At 44.5% G+C, this 18770-nt stretch overlaps 2 protein-coding genes across 5 annotated transcripts in view; one reads left to right on the top strand and one right to left on the bottom strand.

The window, feature by feature from the left end:
- phex (phosphate regulating endopeptidase homolog, X-linked) overlaps positions 1-2634 on the top strand; it is a 225177-nt gene extending 222543 nt beyond the window's left edge. For all 4 annotated transcript variants that reach the window (XM_086006138.1, XM_086006141.1, XM_086006139.1 and 1 more), the window contains 2 exons: positions 1732-1808; positions 2427-2634. In XM_086006138.1, the coding sequence (XP_085862264.1) occupies positions 1732-1808; positions 2427-2529 (180 nt within the window). In that variant the 3' untranslated portion in view covers positions 2530-2634. The remainder of the gene's footprint in view (positions 1-1731; positions 1809-2426) is intronic.
- Positions 2635-6975: 4341 nt separating this feature from the next.
- LOC147107270 (cullin-4A-like) overlaps positions 6976-18770 on the bottom strand; it is a 75988-nt gene continuing 64193 nt past the window's right edge. Inside the window, exons 16-20 of the mRNA XM_086006137.1 lie at positions 17464-17577; positions 14536-14641; positions 11295-11467; positions 10978-11130; positions 6976-8349 (exon numbers count right to left, since the gene is read on the bottom strand). Coding sequence (XP_085862263.1) covers positions 8254-8349; positions 10978-11130; positions 11295-11467; positions 14536-14641; positions 17464-17577 — 642 coding nt within the window. The 3' untranslated portion in view covers positions 6976-8253. The remainder of the gene's footprint in view (positions 8350-10977; positions 11131-11294; positions 11468-14535; positions 14642-17463; positions 17578-18770) is intronic.

Raw genomic sequence — 18770 nt, 5'->3', positions numbered from 1 at the left:
CACGGCCACTATTTCGAAGAAGAGCAGGGGAGTTATCCCCGGTGTCCTGGGGCCAATATTTATCCCTCAACTAACGTAACAAAAACAGATGATCTGGTCATTATCACACTGCTGTTTGTGGGAGCTTGCTGTGCGCAAATTGGTTGCTGCGTTTCCCACATTACAACAGTGATTACACTTCAAAAGTACTTCACTGGCTGTAAATCGCTTTGAGATATCCAGTGGTCGTGAAAGGCGCTATATAAATGCAAATCTTTTTTCTCTTCGTTAAAGGATCCTTTACTACGAGATCATTAATTAATCCTGTCTCATTACACAAAACATGCAACTTAATCTAATCACCCGAGAATGATTAATGTATGGTGACCAGAGCAGGGGAGGCCAGCCTTTCAAAGCCCAAGAACCTGCCCACAGAACATTTTATCTACTAAGGAACCACAAGTGTGCAAGCCCATTCACAGTGAGCCCTGGGAAGGCTGTATGGATAGTGGGTCTCCTCTACTGTCCAGGTCGACAGAGCTCGAGCCAAACTAACTGAACCTTCATGCTCCCTGACAGTCTTCCTCCAGGCCAATGATCGCGACTTTCTGCTTTGCAATTTCAACAGAACTACAAGGGGTTCTGACGAAGGGTTTGACCCGAAATGTTAACTCTGTTTCTCTCTCCTCGATGCTGCCTGACCTGCTGAGTGTTTCAAGCACTTCCTGTTATTTCAGATTTCCAGCATCCGCAGTATTTTGCTATTGTAGAACTACAAGGGGCACCTGCAGCTCTCAAGACAGCCTATTTTTGCAGGATGATGGATTCCTTGCAAAAAAAGTTAGATTTTATTTTTTTAATAAAATCTATCATTGTGCAACAGGCTTGACTTCATTCAAAAATAATCCAATTTATCAGTATAATAATTGCAAAATACTGCAGATGCTGGAAATCTGAACTAACAACAGAAAATGCTGGAAATACTCAGCAGGCCAGGCAGCATCCGTGGAGAGAGAAACAGAGTTAACGTTTCAGGTCTGGGACCCTTCATCAGAACAGTTCTGATGAAGGGTCCCAGACCTGAAACGTTAACTCTGCTTCTCTCTCCACGGATGCTTCCTGGCCAATTTATCAGTGCCTGACTTGGCAGACAGTTTCATGTTTTGAGTTAAACTCCAAACCCCACAATCCCTTGACAGCTACAAGTCATGCTTTTGAGGTAAAATCAGTGTGACCTCATGCCACAGAAAAGCTACCAGTTCTGACTCATTATCCTGCTCAGTAACCAGGCTTCCTGCTGCTCCAGATTTTAATGTCTGGGCCCGGCTTATAAATCCCAGTGTTAACTGCTACTACAGTGACTCAAAAGGGACACCAATCAGAGTGATGGACCCCCGCCAATCAGAGTGACGGCCCCCCGCCAATCAGAGTGACGGCCCCCCTGCCCCAGGAAATCACAGAGTGCATTGCATCCAGCACGATTCTCCATCCTTTAGCAGTGTAATGCAGGGCGTGCTGATCTCCACACTCAAATTCCTGAAATGCACACGCATCGTATAATGGTGTGCTCGGAGCACAAACTCGTAAAATGTATCGGGGCGGATGCATCGCTCATAACTCCTGCCCTACTGTCAGTTTCCGCTCCAGGTACTTCAGGGTCGGTGTAAAGCTGAACACGTCTCTGGTACGGTTCTACATCATGGGTAAATGTTTGAGTAATGCTGACAGTGTGCTGATCTTCACTCTTTCTAGGTTAGATGCAACGTCTATAGACCAGCGGCAGCCAGGAATAAAATTCTGAATGGAGTTCACAGTCCTCCTGAGTTCAGGTAGGATTACGCTCTCATGGTAACTCCCATTTACAAAATGTTTATTGTTTAAAAAAATAATCAGAACTCCTGTAGTGTATAAGCCTCAGTCAGATGCTTTAACGTTTTACTACATTAAAGGCATTACATAAATGCAAGCTGTTGTAACAAGATGAACGATATCCATACTGGAGAATGGTACACGTTCCATTTCATGCATCCTGTGCCATTATCAAACACTCTCAGCACGAGTACTGTACAGCCAAGTGCAGAGAAAAACTCCCTCTACTCCATCTTCAGAAGATCACCCCCCCACTGCACCAAGCTGGCATTTATTTTCCAATTTCTCTCATAAACTATCCTTAGGGCTGCCAGGGTGAGTGAGATTGCCAATAAGTGCAGATTTAGGAGAAGTGTTCTGCTGCTGCTCATGTCCGTTAGGACTGAGTCTCACGGGGGACGCTGGATCAGCAGAGTATCTGTCCTCTGGACTGAATCTGAGCTCAGGTCCTCGAGATGAGACACTTCCTTTACTTTGGTTTTCTGAGTTCCAGTACTTAAAAAATTGTTATATCCATTTAACTCGAATCTAGGTTAATATTGGTGCCTGCAAGGTGAATTCATTTCTTTTACTTTCAGGGTTATTGGGTCAATGAGTAACTTTGAAGAATTCAGCAAAGCTTTTAACTGTCCCAGGATGTCATTTATGAATCGAGGAGTGAAATCCTGTCGAGTGTGGTAGAGATTCCCAAGGGTGCTGCTTCTATCAAACTAACTTCGGATGGTCAGAACGTTTATATATCATTTGTTAACATCAACACATAATAAAATAAGAGAGTGGGCACCAGGTCTGTGTTTCAGTGAAGTTCATCATTCTCTTTTATTTGTATTTACCTTGGAACCACAGTGGCCAACCATCTGTTGTTCAGCTTTTCCAGCCCGTTTGTGTTGTTCTCACAAGATCTCGGAAAATAGCTGATTTCCACGGATTGAAATGTCTCAGGTTACCAGCGAGGGATTATGGCGCAGTTTCAATTAGCAGTTGTCCAGGTCCCACGTTTCTTGCATGAGCAGGGAGTAGAAATGTTGTATTACATATGCTCGTAACTATGGTTGTTCGCTGAAGCTTCTTATTCTGGGCTCTCTGTAATGTAAACCTTATAGTACAGAAATAGACTCTGCTGACACGGATTTCAGGAAACAAACACCTTGTACTTTATAAGGACATAAGAAGTAAGAGCTATACGGCCCCTCGAGCCTGCTCCGCCATTCAATAAGATCATGGCTGATCATCGACCTCAACTCCACTTTCCCCATATCCCCTTGAATCCCCTAGAGCCCAAAAATCTATCGATCTCAGCCTCGAATATACTCAGACTGAGCATCCACAGAGAATTCCAAAGATTCACAACCCTGAGTGAAGAATTTCTTCCTCATCTCAGTCTTAAATGGCTGACCCCTTATCCCGAGACTGTGCCCCCTAGTTCTAGACACTCCAGCCAGGGGAAACAACCTCTCAGCATCTACCCTATAAATATCCCTCAAAATCTTGTATGTTTCAATGAGATCACCTCTCATTCTTCTAAACTCCAGAGAGTATCGGCCCAATCTACTCAATCTCTCCTCATAGGACAACCCTCTCATCCCAGGAATCAATCTAGTGAACCTTCGTTGCACCGCCTCCAAGGCAAGTATATCCTTCCTTAGATATGGAGACCAGAACGGTGCACAGTACTCCAGGTGTGGTCTCACCAAGGCCCTGTACAATTGTAGCAAGACTTCCTTACTCTTATACTCCAACCCCCTTGCAATAAAGGCCAACATGCCATTTGTCTTCCTTATTGCTTGCTGTACCTGCATGCTAGCTTTCTGTGTTTCTTGCACAAGGACACCCAAATCTCTCTGAACACCAACATTTGAAAGTTTCTCACCATTTAAAAAATATTGTTTTTCTATTCATCCTACCAGTGAATAACCTCACATTTCCATACATTCCTCAGAGCTTACTGTCCCACCTAGCTTTGTATCATCAGCAAACTTGGATACATTACACTCGGTCCCTTCATCTAGGTCATTAATATAGATTGTAAATAGCTGAGGCCCCAACACTGATCCTTGCGGCACCCCACTAGTTACAGCCTGCCAACCTGAAAAAGATCCGTTTATCCCTACTCTGTTTTCTGTCTGTTAACCATCCTCTATTTCTGCTATTATATTACCCCCAACCCCATGAGTCCTAATCTTGTGTGATCTTTTATGTAGCACCTTATCGAGTGCCTTTTGGAAATCCAAATATGCTACATCCACTGGTTCCCCTTTATCTACCCTGCTAGTTACATCCTAAAAAAACTCTAATTTGTCAAACATGATTTCCCTTTCATAAAACCATGTTGACTGCCTAATGTCTTCCCGGCGACTGACGTCAGGCTAACTGGCCTGTAGTTCCCTGTTTTTTCTCTCCCTCCTTTCTTGAATAGTGGTGTTACATTTGCAACCTTCAAATTTTGAAAAAGTGAGTCTGAATCAAATCTTTTTTTCCTTTTAAAACTTTTCTTCTTGTGCATATCAAGATGAGGGATGCTAGTCCTGGACACAGAGCACATCACTTCAGTCACACAGCTAGATGCAGAGTAAAGCTCCCTCTAGTCTAACCACAAGAATGTACATCACCCTTCCCCTCTCCCATCAGTCATCCTCTGGGCTCTCTGAATGACAGTCAACTAGTGCTAGATGAGCAGTTCTGTGCTGTGGGTCCATGCTAACTAGGTTGAGACTGTCCAGGCTCCTTTTACATGGGATCCTTGCAGACATTTTCGTTCGAGGTGAAAGACCAGTGCCTCATCCGTTGCAACACTCAGTTCCCTTAAATTCTGGCTCACCAGTTTTGAGCCAAGACCTTTTTTTAAAAATTCATTCACGGGATGTCTTCTAAACCCTCAACTACTGTTGCTTGCTAGGGTTCGTCAGCGACCCCACTAGAAGGGAGAGCAGGGCAGGGGTGAGAACTGCTCCCGTAAGGGCACAAGTTGCCGCTGGGAGGGTGAGGTAGGTAAATACACTCTGAATTTACCTGCTAGTCAACACAACAGAAGTTATGGATTTATAGCAAGGCTTGTGTGTGGTGAAGTGCCAGGCAATGACCATCTCCAAAAAGAGAAAGCCTAACTACCTCCCCTTGACATTCAACGGCATTACCATTGTCAAATCTCCCACTATCAACATCCTGGGGGTCACCCATTGACCAGAAACTTAAATGGACCAGCCACATAAATACTGTGGCTACAAGAGCAGGTCAGAGGCTGGGTATTCTGTTGCAAGTGACTCGCCTCCTGACTGCCCCAAAACCTTATACTCTCCACTTGCCTGGATGAGTGCAGCTCCAACAACTCTCAAGAAGCTCGACACCATCTGTGACAAAGCAGCCTGCTTGATTGGCACCCCATCTACCACCGGCGCTGCAGTGTGTACCATCTACAAGATGTACTGCAGCAACTCGCCAAGGCTTCCTCGGTAGCACCTCACAACCTCTACCACCTGGAAGGACAATGGCAGCAGGCGCATGGGGACACCAGCATCTCCAAGTTCCCCACCATCCTGACTTGGAAGTATATCGCCATTCCTTCATTGTCGCTGGGTCAAAATCCTGGAACTCCCTCCCTAACAGCACTGTGGGAGCACCTTCACCACACGGACTGCAGTGGTTCAAGAAGGCGGCTCACCACCACCTTCTCGAGGGCAATAAATGCTGGCCTTGCCAGCGACGCCCACATCCCATTAAAAAAAATTGCAAGAGAAAATCTTTGTTATTTAAAGATATAAAAAGCAAGCCGTTTCTATAATTGGGTTAATTAATATCTGTCAAAGTCCCCTTTAGAAGTAGAAGTGATGTTTTATTCTTCACTTACAATTGATACTGGCTTATATAACATCATATTCATAGAGCAAATAAACCAGTTTGAAAGATAAAGACGTCTTCTGAATTTTCTGCTGCTTCAAATGATTTTGATCTCTGAAAACTTCTAAACTTGTAAAAAGACAGAGTTGGATCACCGATCCTATAGAAAGGACTAGGCTAATCCCATCGCATGGTGACAGCTCGTGAACCTGCAGAACTCCCCTGTGCAAAGCTGTATGGTAAATGCACAGTACCCTGAATTAGGGAAACATTGAACAACGCACACGCACAATGTACTAATATAAGCCATTATTGAGAGACATGTGCATGCTGTTTTCCATGTATAAATCCAGGCCTGAATGAGCATAGCCTTCAGCAGAGGAGGGGGCATCTTTCAGTCAAATTCATTCTTTTAGAAAGCTCTGATATTAATGGTCTGAGAAAGCTCCATGCAGTTTCTCAATGGCCGTGTTTTTCAACAGAATTCACTAACCCCAGGTGAGGTTACGGTGACACCGTTTTAGTCACATTTGAGAAGAAAACACCTCAAAAACAATACAGGTAAACGTACTTCACGGGTGTGTTTACTGAACAAACATCAGCCACCATTCAGAGGGAAAGTTTCCCGTCTTTCTCTTTCACCAAAGTTTGGAATTCAGCCGTGATTCTGAGACACACATCTTAGTGCAGCTTCCAGGTTTCTGTCCAACAATTGCAAGCAGTGATCGCTGAGAACGTTGACCCGGCCCCTCTCTTACACCCACCCCCCTCCACTCTCTCCGGACCCTCCCCCCTCACTCTCTCCGGACACACCCCACCCTCTCCATCTGTTGGATGCTACCTTCCATACTGGCCCGAAGGTCTCCATCACCACTATAGCTATCTCTGACTACCTTCTTGTCTCCCTTATCACGCACATCCTCCCATCTGCTTGTGGGGGGAAAAAAAACTGTTACCAACTCCCTGACTGCGTCACTAACTCACACTGAAACTCCCAATTCCGTGTCTCTGGCCCTCCAGCTGTCTCCCACCCCTGCTCCAGCCACCACATCCTGGTCAGCAGGTCACTACCTCGAGCACAACTGGCCCAGGCACTGATTACCAGCTACAAACATAAAAATGGCAAAAGAACTGCAACTGCTGCAAGATAAATTAGTGTTGCGATGATTAAAGATACAGAAATTACAGGCGACTGTTGTTTTAATTTGTCACTATAAATACTTAATGTTACAAGTTGTGAAAATTTATTAGCGAGAAGTTGTATAAATGTTAAGCCAATAAAAACACTTAACCCATGGCAGAAAATCATTTTATATTCAGTTATCGCAAGACAAAGACCCTAATAATTTTTAGGACTTTTTTGAACCGAGAGGTAACATATTTACAATATGTAACAAGTTATCACAAAACTCACAAAGTTTCAGCTGACCATCTCTACCATCAAACTAGTTAGCGATCTGAATGATTTACAGTGTGAAGGAATACAAAGGAGCACTTATATATATTGTACAAAGCATTTTGTTCTTATATGTACATTTCTGCAAAGACAAAGCTTCAAGATCTTCTGTGAAATAGCGAATCATCAATGAACAGGCAGTGTCATCTAAAGAGAGAGACTATGAAAAAGCAATTGTAACGTCAAGTTACCTGAAGACTGATGGCGGTGGGTGAAGGAGGCTTCAGTTAGTCTACCTAAAGCAAATATCAAGAGCAGGACTGACTTTAGAGTACTGGGCCATTATTACTGTAATAGCAACTAATACTATTTTATAGGAGAGGATTTTTAGTGGAATATATGTTTGAAATTCTAGTCTTTGGCACTTCAAGGCTTTCTAGAAAGCAAGTTCTCTCTATTTTGAAGTAACATTTTTCGATTTACGTAAAACAAGATACACGCACAACATTCCACCTAAATGTTGCCCTGCGATGTGCGTTGAGTGAGCAGAAGTATAATGGCTCCCACTATTGCTCAAAGTTAATTACTTCATTAGTTGCCTAGGTTGTTCAATCTAATGACTGGCAATTGACGTATCAAAAAGAATAATGTTTCACTTCACCGATGCCGTACAACTACAAAAGTCGGTGTATAGTGTGGAGCATTTTGTACTCGGGGCATCTTATTTTTTTATATATATTAATTGGGAGTCTCTTGAAAGATCCCAGGATGTGGCCATTAGTTATATAGTGAGGGGAGGGGAGTGACAAGTGCAGACAGCATGAGTTTCACGTGAAACCAGATGAACATAGACAGGAAACACAATCAGTCCTCAGCCACTTGCGAGAGAAGTAGCTGGACTGCTTCAAGTGTGTTTATACCTGCACCCCTTTCACACGCTTTAGTGAAGTGATGCTCAGGAAAGCAAAGGCTTATGCTAGAAGCTGTGTGAAAGGGACCCCCAAGGGCATCTCTCCTGAAAGGGACGCCTCCTTTGCTTCCCAGACGTGTCTACGGCTGGATTGTGTTAACAATCAAACAGAATCTGAAAAGGGTGCAGACAGAATCAGTGCTCTTGACATTTTACTGACATTGTAGAGTTGCGATCCAGCATTGAGACGGTCCTGGTCTGTACTTTATGCCACATAATGGTATTGGTTGGCATTGTCTTTGTCTCTCTCCATATAGTCCCGGTCAATAAGAGATTCGATTCTTTTCTTCAGGTCTCCAGGCTGAATATTGGGTAAAGCAGGGACAAGGGTGAAAAACAAAAACAAGCAAAGATTAGACTTCATTTTTAATAATACATACCTCCAACTAGCAGTTTAAAGAGTCCACTTATTAATAAAGTGTCTCCAAAAGGCATGGTATCAGCAGTACTGAGATAATCTGTGTAAACCAATCCCAAAGCTTTCTCTCTTATCCAACCAAAGAACAGCAAAAGTCCGGTCTGTATCGCATTCAAAATGAGAGACGCAAACAACAGCTTTTCTACGAGTACTGAATCTTTTATTTTTGGTTTTGAGCTGTGCGAGGAAAGGGAGCCCCGATTTTGGCACCTAATGTCCGCATCAAGTGGTACAGCTTGATCTGTTGTCAAAACAACATCTTAAAAACAGCCCCCAGAAAAGCACCGCTTACTGCAACTGTCTAACACTTCCCACAAATGTCAGCCTTCTGCACAGTAGACAGTGTGCTCTCACTTACTCTGAATTATGGGGAGTCACTAGGGACTTACTCGGAAGTAGGTTTTGACCACCCAGCTCGTCCATATAATATCAACAGTGAAAGCATTTCTGTGCAACTCTGCTCTAGACTCAATCTGCCATGTCCTTTAGTGAACCAAGAAACTGAGTAAAGTTGAGTGCTGCCTGGATCTAAAGTTTGTGCCAATCTGGAATATATTCACAGAATCACAACAGTGCAGATAGAGGCCATTTCGGCCCATCGAGCCTGCACCGACACATATCCCACCCGATCCCCGTAACCCCATGTATTTAATCCCCCTAACACTAAGGGTCAATTTATCATAGCCAATCAACCTAACCTGCACATCTTTGGACTGTGGGAGGAAACCGGAGCACCCGGAGAAAACCCACGCAAACACGGGGAGAATGTGCAAACTCCACACAGTCACCCGAAGCCGGATTCGAACCCGGGTCCCTGGCGCTGTGAGGCAACAGTGCTAACCACTATGCCACTGTGCTGCCCTATTATCGGGGTTCAATTAATTTATCCCATTGGAATCTCAAATAATCTCTCCAGAGTAACCAATCCCAGTCTCTTAAAGCTCGCCTCACAGCTCCAACTGTCTCAAACTATGCACCAGTTTGGATGCTCTTTTCTACGTTAATGGCACGGTGGCCATACCAGTGTCTTGTACACCAGTCACCCTCATCTCCTGGGATCTGTGCTCTATCCCTTCAGCTCAACATCCAGGTAGCTTTCCTTATGCACCCAAAGCAACTTCTAGGCCCACTTGGAATGAAGAATGAGGGTGAGGCTCGCAGATCAATGCCACAAGGACATGAAACAACTCAACACAGCTGTCCAAGCTGACATTTCACACGAGACCGTCACAACTACTGAAAATGTGTTTCCCACTTTAAGTAAATAATAAGCAAACCTCTCTCTGGTGTGGGACAAGACAAACTCTAGATCTGCTGGCTACAATGGGAGGAAAAGACCAAGGTCTACATCAGACTTAAACTGGCAGGAGGCCAATGTTCATAAAGATATGGCGTGGGTTGACTGCAATTCCTAGATACATACGAAGGTGTACAACTGAGGAATGCTGCCTCTAACAGCAGAAATGGGTTAACGGAGGGACACTAACAGGCGTGCAGCTATCTGCCTTTATATATTTAGGATTATGTAACAGTTCAACAGAATACACTTCACTTTTAAAGAAATTAAGCAACAACACTTGGTGTGTGGTTCTGTTGCTGGCCGAGTGGGTAAAAATACCAGATGGTTGGAGAGGCCATGAACATCCCAGACTCGACTACTCGTCTGTGCTGAGTTAGCCAATCTCAGCTGGTGCGATGGCTGACTGCTATTTCACCTTCGTGGCACTAGGGGGAAGAGGGGAAAAAAGGATTATCCCACCATTATGTGATAGCTCACTAACACTGGCAGTGCGTCAAGACTCAAACACGCACAGTGGTCACTGAATGAAGTCAGAGAGCCACGGCTGTTTGTGCAGCTGTAGTCGAGCATGCAGAGGCTGCGGCCCAGCATTGTGGGCTTGTCATCAGGAGAAGCCCCTTGATAGCTCAGCTGGTGAATACACTGGCCAGAGTGGGAACGAGCAGGAAGGGTCCAGGTTCAATCCCCGCTTTGTGCTCGTTAGGCGAGCTGTGCTACGGTACAATTGGACTCGGGAACCTTGGGAGAGGAAAGTAAAGCTGGAATTCTCCCCTCTGATCATTAACCAATGATTCTTGCCAGATAGTGTCCATGTGAGAGTACTGGGTGAGGGCAGGTGAGGCCTGTGATGCGCATCACAATCTACCAACACCATCTAGGCTCATACAAGTTGAAGAACATAGGAACAGGAAGAGGCCATTCAGCTCCTCGAGCCTGTTTCACCATTTAATTAGATCGTGGCTGATCTGTATCTTTGCTCCATATCTCTTAATACCTTTATCCAAAAAGAATCTATCAATCTCAGTTTTTGAATTTTCAATTGACCTAGCCTCAGGTTGGGGGAGAGTTTTCCAGATTTCAGGGAGAGGTGGAATGTGGCCAGTGCCTGTAGAATTTCAGGGGCCAAAACAGACACGTAGCCAATTGTTTGCCAACCTTCTAAGTCTTTTTTCCCCCAAATTATATCTTGTATTAAAAAAATCATCAATTACCTTCACTGGAAATTTTAACTGGTTATAGAGTTCTGAAACAAGGAGATTATGGCTGAGTGTCTTCCTCATTTTCATGATTCGAACTATAGCAGCGTCGATTTGGTACTGTCTGTCCTGGAATACCCGCTCGGTAGTGCTCGTTTGCTCCTCAACCTGAAAAGGGACAAGAAAAAATATTCATGGAATTGCCCCAGAAATGCTGCATTTTAACAGTCAATAGTATGAAGGTGACGGGTAACAATGACAATACATTCTCATTATACATTGGAATTAGTTGATTTTTGGTAAAATGTCACATTATTAGAGGGATGACATACAGTTTCTTTCATCTGGATTTGGTTAATCTTTATTCTGAACAGTTTGTGCTTGAAGTCATCATTAAAGATTATCTTGTCTCCATCTTCTACATCTTTTCCCTTTGGGACTTTGTTCAACACACGAGCTTTGCCACAGGCTAAAGACTGCAATGTCCTTCTTAATTCACCATCCTCTAAAGGAGAGGTCGAAATACAAAACATATAGATTTAGTAAACAAAAACAGGAACGCGCTGTACTGCACACACTCCTTACATTATTTCATTAATACATAGTACATATATAACTGGACCCATCGGAAACTTATGTAGTATATGTTTCCAAAACCTATTGTTCTACAAGAAAGGAGAAGAAGGAAGGAAAGAAAGAACTTGCATTTTTGTAGCATCCTTCATGACCTCAGGATGTCCCAAAGTGCTTTACCGCCAATGAAGTACTTTTGAAGTGGAGTCACTGTTGTAATGTAGGAAATGCTGCAGCCAATTTGCGCACAGCAAGCTCCCACAAACAGCAGTTGATTGATGGGCGATTTCCTTTGGTTAGCTGCAGCCCGACGTGCATGGAAACCAAGTTTAAGTTTCCCCAAACCAAATTACTGAACAGCACAGGTAGTATTTCCGTTTGTTTGAAATCGAGTGAACACTCCCACTTAAGTCCTTACTGCTAAGATGCATATTAGGAGACTCAAGCTGAGGGACTCTAAGTATGCACAGATGGACTGCTGGAGCTGAACCAGCTAAATCATGTTAAGCATTGGTAGGCTTCCTGCTACTTGGCCAACTAGGACATTGGTTTGCAGAGTTACCTGAAGGTGACCAGGAGGCATCCAGTGACATTTTTTTAAGGATCTGTTCTTGGGATGTGGGTGATTCACGTATTTATAGTCTCTCCCTACTTGTCCCGAGAAGGTTCAGGTGGGCCGTCTCCCTGAACCGCTTCAGTCTTTGTGGCAATCGTGTTCCCACAACATTGATCGACAAGGAATTCCAGCAACAATGAAGGAATGACGATATATGTCCAAATCAGGATGGACTTGGGAGGGATGGAGGCGATGGTGCGCCTATGACATTACTGCTCTTGTCCTTCTCCGTGGTAGTGCTCACAGGAGTGGGAGTTGCTGTAGTTCATCTTATGGATCCTGCGTACTGTAACCACAGTGCACCAGTGGTGGTGAGGGTGGGTATTCGAGTTCAATGGCAGGGGCACAGTTCAAGCTAATTACACTGTCCTGGATGGTGCTGAGCTTTTTGAATGTTGTTGCTGCTGCACCCATCCAGGTGAGTGGTGAGCACACTCATGTACTCAAACTCAGGATTTGAGGGTCAGGCAGTGAGCCATGCGTCAGAGTACCCAGATTCTGTCATGGCATTAATATGGCTGATCCAGTTAAACGTCCAAGACCCAAAGATGTTATGGTAGGGGACTTGGCGATGGTGGTGCCACTGAAGGTAAAAGGGAAATACAGGAAACTCTCGATTTACCGGCACCTAAATAACCGGAAATCTCAGTTAACCGGCAAAATTCAGGAGTAGGTTCAGGTAAGTTTTACTTCATATTACTTGCCTTCCTCGATCTGTTGCTGTGCAATCGGGTGTGGCTGCAGCTGTTGCTAAGCTACAGAGACGCTTGGAACTTGTGGCCATTGTTCTGCACCTGTTGCTAAGCAACAGGGTTTGTTGCTTTATACGGAGCTCTCAGCTCTCCGTATCTTTTACTACAGCTCTCAGTTATCTGGAATTTTTGATGAACCGGCACCACGTCGGTCCCGTCAGTGCCGGCTAAAAAAGAGTTTCCTGTAGCTGGAGTTTCTTGTTTGAAATGGTCATCACTTGCACTCATACAGCATGAATTGTCAACTGCCCACTTGTAGGCTGGCATAGGGCTGCTTCATTATCAGAATTGTGAATGGTGCTGAACACTGGAATTTTCAGTGACCAGCCCAATCCCGACATTACAATGGAGGGAAGGTCTTCGATGAAACAGCTGAAGGTGGGTTGGGTTGAGTGATGGATCAATCCTGCCAGAGGCCATTAATGGGGAAAGGCTGGCTGTTCAATCATCAGCAGTGTCCTGGAGTACTATGGACCAGCTAGCTATCTGATGACCAAGCTTGCCACTGTGGGCTGACTCTGCCCCAGTCTTCCATTGCCAGGAACGCTAATGTGGAGTCAACTCAACGAGAGGCCCTGCTGCCCCCCCCCCCCCCCCCATTGAGGAGGATTGTTGCTGACTGATGCAGGTCTGAGCACGGCCTTGGTGATAGCAGATTCTGAGAACTTCCCACGAGTGGAATGCTGGGCAGCACAACTCAATAAAATCTTTTGAGTGCACCGCAATACAATGGCATAAGGTTTCCATTCAATAGGAAAGAACACAAGAACATAAGAAATAGGAGCAGGAGTCGGCCATACGGCCCCTCGAGCCCGCTCCGCCACAGGGCCCCTCGAGCCCGCTCCGCCACACGGCCCCTCGAGCCCGCTCCGCCCCTCGAGCCCGCTCCGCCACAGGGCCCCTCGAGCCCGCTCCGCCACAGGGCCCCTCGAGCCCGCTCCGCCACAGGGCCCCTCGAGCCCGCTCCGCCACACGGCCCCTCGAGCCCGCTCCGCCACAGGGCACCTCGAGCCTGCTCCGCCACAGGGCACCTCGAGCCTGCTCCGCCATACGGCCCCTCGAGCCTGCTCAGTCACAGGGCACCTCGAGCCTGCTCCGCCACACGGCCCCTTGAGCCCGCTCCGCCACACGGCCCCTTGAGCCCGCTCCGCCATACGGCCCCTCGAGCCTGCACGGCCATACAGTCCCTCGAGCCCGCGCCGCCATTCAATAAAATCATGGCTGAACTTCTACATCAACTTACTTTCCCGCCCGATCCCCATCGAAAGTAGAGAACAAAACAGACAAGCCAGCTTATTGTAATATCTGAAGTACACTATTATGTACACATCATTTGCGACCAGCTGTGTTTAAAAAAATATAGCCAAAAAAAAAGAAATACAAAGTCTGATTAGATGGAGGAGTCTAATTAATTGTTGACTTTTGATTGTGTTGAGACTAGCTGCTTCGGGTATTCTCTTGCATGTAGGACCTGCTGATATCGGTTGGTAACTGATCAAGCAACAGCAGCACCATATTTCTTGCTTCTCTATACGACTGAATTTTACAATCTAGATTGCTAGCTTTAATCAGAATTGAACAATTCCCAGTGTACCTGTACAGTTAGCATCCAGCTTGGGATTATTTCCCTACCTATGCCAGTTGCAGTCTTGATTTCCTCCATACTGAATTCATTTCCCTCGTTGAACATGAGCAGCACCAAGGTCTGGAAGAGTGAAACCTGCAGTTCCTTTTTACCCTAGAGTGCGCAGTGAAGAAACACGATCGAATGAGATCGAGTGAGAGCAAAACGACGTCAAACTGCAATTTTTATACTACCGAGGAAAACAGGGTCCAGTAGATAAATTGCAGGAAAAGACCACAACACCATTGCTCAAATAGAATACAAACAGTCAAACACCATAAGTGATTATATCAATATATTATGCATTATTTGATATACTATATATGAAATGCACTAAGATACTATATAGGAATATATGATATACATTAATGTAGCATATATGAATAAATGTACATAATATTTACTATATGAATGGAAACTACTCGATACTTTTGCCTAAAATTTTGCATCATTCAACAAGTTGAACTGAGCAACACAAATAACCCAGTAAAGTGGTAACACAGTGTAAAAAATGTTAATTACCAGATCAGTTGAATAAAACGACTTTGAATGAGAAGAGTTGACTATACTACATCACTACATGTACTATACATGTCTGGTACATGTGAATATACTGGAAACTGCAGCTAGATATATCATAGGTGAGCACAAAGTCAAATACTCCAGCTACTGGAAACACTCGGCAGGTGAGGCCGTATCCGTGGAGAGAACAGCGCTTCAGGTATGGACTCTTCATAACAACACCATGAGAAATTGGGGGCCTTGTGTTTCTTTAAAAAAAATCAGTGGTTATGTCTCCCCCGCCCCATCCCTGATTTAAGTCCTTCTCCTACCTCCCTTGCCAGCTTAAGTACTTTTCCAACTCCCTCCCCATCCAGTGGGATAGAGATCCAGGGAGGGGGCCGGGATAAGGAGCGAGACGTAAAGAATGAACGAGCGGACTTGCATTTGTTCAGCACCCTGAATACCACTAACTTTAATTCCACCTCATCAACTTGCAAATAGTAAATTAGATTGGAAAACTGCCAATGTCACTCCACTGTTGAAGGGTAGGAGAGATAAACTAGGAAATTATAGGCCTGTTAGTTTAATGTCTGTTGTGGGGAAGTTACTAGAATCTGTTATTAAGGACAGAGTGCCTGAGCGATTGAACAAATATGAGCTGATCAGAGAGAGCCAGCATGGATTTGTAAAGGGTAAATTATGTCTATTAAAACTAGTTGAATTTTTTGAGGAGGTCACTAACGTGGTAGATAAGGGAGTGTCTGTGGATGTTGTTTATATGGACTTCCAGAAGACATTCGCTAAGGTTCCACATAATGACCGTTAACTAAAATGACAGCATATGGAATAGGAGGTAATCTATCGACATGGATAAGGAATTGGTTCGGAGGTAGGAGACAGCGAGTAGGGATAATAGGAATGTAAACCAATTGGCAGGATGTGACTAGTGATGTTCCCCAGGGATCTGTACCGGGGCCTCAGCTTTTCACTATTTATAAATGACTTGGATGAAACATAGAAGATAGGAGCAGGAGTAGGCCATTCGGCCCCTCGAGCCTGCTCCGCCATTCAATGAGATCATGGCTGATCATCCAAGTTCAGTACCTTGTCCCTGCTTTCTCCCCATATCCCTTTACCCTTAAGAAATATATCTAACTCCTTTCCTGAATATATTTAATGAATTGGCCTCAACTGCCTTCTGTGGTAGAGAATTCCACAGGTTCACCACTCTCTGGGTGAAGAAATTCCTCCTCATCTCTGTCCTAAATGGCTTACCCCTTATCTTTAGACATATAGCCAAGTTTGCTGACGACACTAAGTTAGGTGGCATGGTAAATAGTCTAGATGGAAGCAGAAAGTTGCAAAGGGACATTGATCGATTAAGTGAGTGGGCAAAACTGTGCTGGATGGAGTTCAATGTGGAGCAGTGTGAGGTCATTCACTTTGGACCCAAGAAAGATCGATCAGAGAATTTTCTAAAAGGCAAGAAGCTAGGAATAGTGGAGGACCAGAGATATTTAGGGGTCTAAGTACAGAAATCACGAAAATAATTTTTAAAAAGGTAATGGTGTGTTGGGCTATTGAGGTGGAAGTGATGTTACAGCTGCACAGAGCTCCGGTTAGACCCCATCTGGAGTTAACCGTGTTCAGTTCAGGGCCCCGCACCTCGGGAAGGATATATTGGCCTCGGAGGGGGGGCAGCGCAGATTCACCAGAATGATACCGGGGCTACAAGGGTTAAATTAGGAGGACAGACTGGGCTTGTATTCCGTTGAATATAGAATACTAAGGGGTGATCTAATCGAGGTGTTTAAGATGAGTAAAGGAGCGGATAGTGCAGAGAGAAACTATTTCCTCTGGCTGGGGGTGGGGGTGCGGGGAGGGGAGTCCAGATCAAGGAGCATAACCTTAAAATTAGAGCTAGACTATTCAGGGTGATGTCAGAAAGCACTTCTTCACACAAAGGGTAGTGGAAATCACAAACTCTCTTCCCTAAAAAGCTGGCGACTAGGTCAATTGAAAATTTCAAAACTGAGACTGATATTTTGTTAGGTAAGGGTATTAAGGGTTACGGAGCCAAGACGGGTAGATGGAGTAAAGATATTGATCAGCCATGAGCTAACGGAATGGCGAAAAAGTCTCAAGGGGCTGAACGGCCTCCTCCTGTTGTGACAAAACCACAAACTATAAAAACAAAAGAAATACTTAAGTGCTTCTTTTAATTTTGCCCGTTAGTGGGAACAAGCTATTTTATTTTTAAACGCGAGAATTGTATTGTGCTGCCAAACCATTTTATATTTCAGGCTCTGACAGATAATTTACATTCACATACAGTATTTAGGTACCTCACTGCCATCATTATTTTCATCAGATGTACACTGAAACAAAATACGTTAAAAAAAAGCAACTCCTGATAATTAAAGCATTACTACCTCTTTGAATTCTGCTTTCAAAACAGAGTGTCCTAATGTCGGTTGCCACTGTAGTTTTCTGCCACTGTGTTTTCCAAGGTAAAATGTCTTAAATACCTCCTGCAATTTTACCATCTGAAAATATATATATTTAAACGTTACAAGTGTAATGAAGTCGAGACGTCACATTCATTCACACAGGAGGTGGTCATTCGGCCCATCGTGTCTGTGCCGGCTCTTTGAAAGAACTATCCAATTAGTCCCACATCCCTACCCTTCCCCCATAGCCCTGCACAGTATTCCCAAGTATTTATCCAATTCCCTTTTGTAAGTTACTATTGAATCTGCTTCCACCGCCCTTTCAGGCAGTGAATTCCAGATCACAACTCGCTGTGTAAAAAACACTCTCATCTCCCCTCTGGTTATTTTGCCAATGACCTAAATCTGTGTCCTCTGGTTACCAACCCTCCTGCCACTGGAAACAGTTTCTCCTTATTTGCCCCATCAAAACTGCTCGTAATTTTGAACACCTCCAATAAATCTCCTTTAACCTTCTCTGCTCTAAGTGAACAACCCCAGCTTCTCCAGTCTCTCCACAAACAATAAAGTACAAAACAATTCCAGTGATGAAAGATTCTTCCTCCCTCATGATCAACACCCTTACTGGCTGCAGAGATGACCAATACAAATACAGAAGCCCACCAGCCAGCCTTCACTCCAATACCATACCTGCGTAAAATTTAAAGCTCCAATCATAGCTTTTCCTGTGCAGACTCTGTGGGATTCAGTATTTAACAGGTAAAGGCTAGAAACTACCTAAAGTTATTACCTCACATCATCAGGATAAAAAGGCCTGTGACCAAGGCCATTGCTTCACAATGCCTGAACATGGGAACTTCAGTTTTGATTGCATGAGATTACAGGATTTTTAGTGTTTTAGGGACCATATTCTGCGATTTCACCCAGGATCTTGTTGATAATCTTTCAGCAATTGGTGAAGCAAAGTAGCTTAAAACATTTGATCTAATTGAATTACATGAGTTAGTGGCAGCTGAGTTTTTGTGAAAACATAACCTGGTTATGTCCAGTGGGCTGTGTGTAAACAGCAATACTGCACCACGAGTACCCGAGTGAAAACACGACCTGGTGTCCAGTGGGCTGTGTGTAAACAGCAATACTGCACCACGAGTACCCGAGTGAAAACACGACCTGGTGTCCAGTGGGCTGTGTGTAAACAGCAATACTGCACCACGAGTACCCGAGTGAAGACACGACCTGGTGTCCAGTGGGCTGTGTGTAAACAGCAATACTGCACCACGAGTACCCGA

This window comes from Somniosus microcephalus, chromosome 14 (assembly GCF_052327205.1).
Source record: "Somniosus microcephalus isolate GS21.2 chromosome 14, FLI_Smic_1.0, whole genome shotgun sequence".
Classification (NCBI taxonomy): Eukaryota; Metazoa; Chordata; class Chondrichthyes; order Squaliformes; family Somniosidae; genus Somniosus; species Somniosus microcephalus.
Note: the sequence above shows the minus strand (reverse complement) of the source record. Positions and strands in the feature narration are given on the sequence as shown.